The 4,866-nt window shown below is 39.0% G+C and overlaps 1 protein-coding gene across 4 annotated transcripts in view; it reads right to left on the bottom strand.

Annotated features, from left to right (window-relative positions):
• Window positions 1-4,866, bottom strand: part of MYT1L (myelin transcription factor 1 like) — a 132,723-nt gene that overhangs the window by 58,724 nt on the left and 69,133 nt on the right. For all 4 annotated transcript variants that reach the window (XM_035889902.1, XM_035889901.1, XM_009634269.2 and 1 more), the window contains exons 10-11: window positions 2,618-2,865; window positions 40-276 (exon numbers count right to left, since the gene is read on the bottom strand). In XM_035889902.1, coding sequence (XP_035745795.1) covers window positions 40-276; window positions 2,618-2,865 — 485 coding nt within the window. The remainder of the gene's footprint in view (window positions 1-39; window positions 277-2,617; window positions 2,866-4,866) is intronic.

A 4,866-nucleotide genomic window follows, 5' to 3' on the forward strand; every position in this document is an offset into this window, starting at 1 on the left:
TCAGACTGCAACGAGAACTAGTAGATGAAAAAGACATACATTAATCTCTTTGGAATCATCTTCATCTATCCTACTGGGCTTCATTTTAGTGTAGTCCACTGGCAAGTCCCAGCAGTCACCCTCATTCAGTTGGTAACACCGGTTATTCATCACGGCTTGCCGTTGCGGGGACATTGGCTCCAGTGGTGTCAAAATGGTACAGCAACCATCTCGCTGCCTCTGCTTGTTCATGCTCAGATCCAACGTCCCATTTTCATCGACTTCCATATCAGGATTCTGTCAAAATAAGAAAAATATTGTTAATTCGGCTTCACCCTAGCAAACTGTTACCTCTCTGTGTTCTTCAATCTGATTGCCTAGCAGAATGATAAAACGCTTTTCCATTCCTGTATAGATTGTAAGCATTGAGCCCCCTCCCACACATAGCATGATGCTGTTACACAACATTAATGCTGTTAAAGTAGATTTCTTCTTGAATGGCTAATCTGATGTTTGGGGGGAAGAGGGGAGAGTCGTCATTACCCCTCCTGCCACCTGCCACACAGGTGCAAAACTGGGAATGAAAAGGAGAAATCTCTAAAGGTATTTTCTTGTCGCTGTCTTTATGCTCTTGATTTATTCTGTGAGAGGTATCTATGACTTAACATCTGCATAATTCTTGTTTCCAGTCCTGACACCTGCCTGGGTGACTGGGGTAACAAAAAGCAGCTAGCATCAAATAATCTTTGTTTCTTTGTTTATTTAACACTAACAGGCAATGCTTGAATAGATCATGTCAGAAAATTAAACAGGGAGGTAAGGTACCAAAACAAGTTCTTTCCGACACCATTTGCAAACAAGGATATACATTCAAATTTCACAGTTCCTTCCCTGCAAATGTAAATGTATTAACATTTCATGTATCTATCTTTATAATCAATAAATTTAGGTAGCGGGATAGTTGCAACAATAGTTGTGCCAATTTCTGCGGCAGCTGAGGTACTGTGAAAAATAGGGTGAGTATGGGCACTGACTTCTTTTGTACAAGCAAGCCAGGGTTGGCTATTATACTAGGTGAGGAGAAATAAGATACCTTAAAACAAAGACAAATTTTAAAAAACTAAGGGCATAAGGAAATAAAAATGCCCACAGAGAATCCCTCATCTTTTCAAAAATGAAACGCTTCACAAGAAATTTCGTTTCAAAACTAATGTGAATGCGACCAACTCCTGGTATGTCTGGCGACTTTCTCTCCTCTGGAGTAACAACAGAGCTGCGGAAAAGCACTGTGAATGCAAATCTCTCTTTCTGAATTACTGCCTTTTGTCAGAGCATATATCTAATTGCTGCTATCCTGCTAATTTAATTTAGAAAATACTTGTTTATCTTCTCAGATTCATTCCTTCAGTCTCAATATAGAGTGGCACATTAGGAAAGAGGCCTCTTCTGGTTTTGACACAGAAGATTTTTAGCATTTTATTCCAACTTTTTCTATAGTGTTGATATAGCGTACAACTGTATTTATTTATATGCCAGAAAGAGATTTCCCTCTTGAACAGTATTAAATAAATTAATGTAAAAAAGCAGCATTTGAAAACAAAGTCACCAGCCATTCTGGCTTAAATCATGATTATTACTAATACCTACTGCTGCCGGTTTAGTTTGTTATGAATGATCAAGGGGCTTTACAGGATGAGGGGAAGAAAACCTTTGTCTATATGTAGAAGAACAGAACATGTCTGCCAGCTCAAAAGCTCTTCTATAAGCACAATAAAAATGTTTCCTCTGCACTGCATCTGTCTACTTAGCCATCTAGTGGTCTCCTATAGGTAACACCGCAGTGTTTGCTGGTGCGTGTTAAATACTCATTTCTTAACAGCTATCAGAGTCGAAACTTAATGTTTGTAATGAAAAAAAAAATCTTGGGGTAAATCTGTAATGAATTTTAATAGTGCACTCTTTTTCTTCATATATAAAGCTCAACAACAAAAGCTTTTATTTGTACCTGTATAGTCATTTCATAACACACTGAGGCTCTGTGAATATACAGAACATCAGTGACCCTGCACTACTGTTACACACATTTAAAGTCACCTGTACTGGAGGATTTGTTCATTTCAAATGTGTTATGCAGTGACTTAAGAACAGTGATAGCACAGACAGGCAAGAAATTATAACATACAAGTACCATAGATTTCTTTGTACTAGATCTTACAACCTCAGGTCCCATTTGTGACTTTTAAATGAAAATGCATCATTAAATCATAATCTTTTCACAAAATGTATGAATCAGGCTGTGTTTAGCAAAAAAATCAGTAATGCAATTAATACCGCTTGAGCAACCCGAACATCTTTTATAATTCTAGATCTCGCTAGTAAGAGACAAAAAAAGGAGTACATGCTATCAGTATCATCAGTTTATATATCGATCAAGATTTCCTGAGATACTTGTGAGCAATTTGCATCTTTCTTTTTTTTTTTCCCTCCCTGCTTTAGCAGATTATGTTAATTTTGAGGAAAAGGGGAAAAAAAAAAAAAAAAGCAAGATGTACTACAGCTATTCTTCTATCTATCAGGGCCGCAGAGCACGTGCAGTAAAGAGAAATCTTCATCAAGAAACAGAATTACTCATTTTTACCCTCGCACAGAGATCCTGAGGCTTAGTGGAGAGGTTCTGAGGCATCTCCCTGCAGCGAGTGGAGAGATTCAGAATAGCAGTAGCAGCCATGTGCGCTGCCTCCATGTCATGAGTATAGTCAAAGCTGCTCTTGCTGCAGGTACTGCTGGCACTGCTGCCTCCACCACAACTCATATTGCTGCTGCTGCTAGGGGCATAACTGCTTGTTGTGCTGCTGGTTGGACTTGAATTCTTACAGTAGCGTTTAGCTGTGGGAAGAAATATGACAAGGATGACTCAAAAGAACGAGCATTCTGCAGAAGTAAAGAGAAAAACAAACTGCTGGAGGTGAAATTTATAATGAGCAACAGGAACCGATGCAAAAAAAAAAAAAAAAAAAAAAAAAAAGAAAAAGCCGGCAGTAAGAATGATGGCTGTATTTCTTGATTTCTGGCTGTGACTCTTATATGCTACATATGTGAGTTTGTATGAAATAACCTCCTGTAAAAATCTGCATGACGTGATCATGAATTGTTCTGACAAACAGGCTGTATTTAGAAAACAATAAAAACACAGAAACACTGCTTTTACCCCACATATATAGTCAGACAGAAGGTAGGATCTGCGCAGCTCATTAGTTTTTATTAATGAGGGGCAACATAACACTATGGGACCTTTTCATATTTACATGAGCAAACTGTTAATTTAAGGCCTAGACTCCTCAGAGCTGCTGGAGATCAAGCCCACTGTAAGACTGACAGGCTCGGTCTCTGGGCCCCAGTGCTCCCCATATGTCCTCAGACACCCCATGCTTCCTAAAAGGGTTCTTCTTCCTACATGGCAAGCAATTATTACGACACTGGCCATCGGAAAGGAGAGGAACGTGATGGAAGAAGAAAGGTGGTGGTCACATGTGAGTTTTACCATGGCTTGCACAAAGGCAAAAGCAGCGCCTGTATAAATGGAGACAGATATAAGCGAAACATCCCCACCTTCAAACAACCCGAGCACCTACAACTCTTCATAAAAGCGGTAAGGACCAAAGACACACAAAAAAAGGACAGCGGCACGCGGCCGGGCGCTGACCCACAGGAGCCGCGAGCGGTCACGGAGAGCTAAGGCACTGACAAACCTCACATCCAGCCTATCTAAATACAAAGCAGCACTGTTGCCATTTCTAAGAAATGCTCCTTGTGGCCGAAAGTATTATAGTAATAATGCAAACAGCCCTATTAGCCCACTTATTTCTCCAACCCTCTTCCCAAATAAACCGTTTTAGAAGTGTTTATATAAAATGCAAGAAAGTGTCAGCTCGTCTCCTAAATCTAAAAGTTTATGTATTTTCATAAAAAAACGAAAGTCAAGGTCAGAGGATACACAACATGCATGTTAGCGCGACTACTTCCCCTGAAGATGGAAATCTATACTGCAGAGATCATACCATATAGCACCGTATAACAATAACCAAGTAGCATGCTGATTAGAGAGCTATACAAAAAAGGTCAGGCCCTAGCTAGAGCTCCTCCGTGATGGGCTCCATTTAAATGCCAGACTCTTCAGGTGTATTTGTCTGAGCAAACATACATATAATAATCTGCTCCCATGAGCACAGCCCATTTGTGAACCACAGGCTGCTTTGGTAGGCAGGCAGAGTTCAAAAGAAGAATCTGAAAGCAAAGTATCTCTTCTAGAGCTTATGTCATCCTCCTTTCTCTAAAAAACTGAAAAAAAATCATGGCGTTATTTGTACTGTAAAGGAAATAGTGTTTCACTTAATTCGTAACAGATGGAGTTTTCTCAGGAAAGCCACATAATGCACAGGGTGTGATTTTTTTAAGTGAAGTGAATGCTAAACATTCATCACATTTCTTTGTTTTGAATACATAGTAGCACTACTCTAGCAGGGTACCCACTAATAATAAACCTGTGAACTATTTCTCAAGAGTTTCGTTATTAATATAGTAGTCAGTGGCATTCATTAAAAATTCAGCATTTATCCATTGTTACTTTGTAACGGTATCCAAGACACACAAGAATTTTCCTATACTTAAGGAAGGAAATAATTGAATAATTCAGTTTCTACTGTGTTAACACAGCAAGTACCCTGTACCACTGAACTTGTCAAGTTAGAAATATCTTTCAAAATTCATATGAACAAATAAGACTTCTGTCACTTGCAAGAATGTTAGTCTTGTTATAGCCAGTCACATTTAGACAGACATAGAGATACACTGCACGGGAAATTATATATATGAGAATGTGTGCTGGAG

This window comes from Egretta garzetta, unplaced genomic scaffold (genome assembly GCF_000687185.1).
Source record: "Egretta garzetta isolate BGI_Z169 unplaced genomic scaffold, ASM68718v1 scaffold62, whole genome shotgun sequence".
In the NCBI taxonomy this organism is placed as follows: Eukaryota; Metazoa; Chordata; class Aves; order Pelecaniformes; family Ardeidae; genus Egretta; species Egretta garzetta.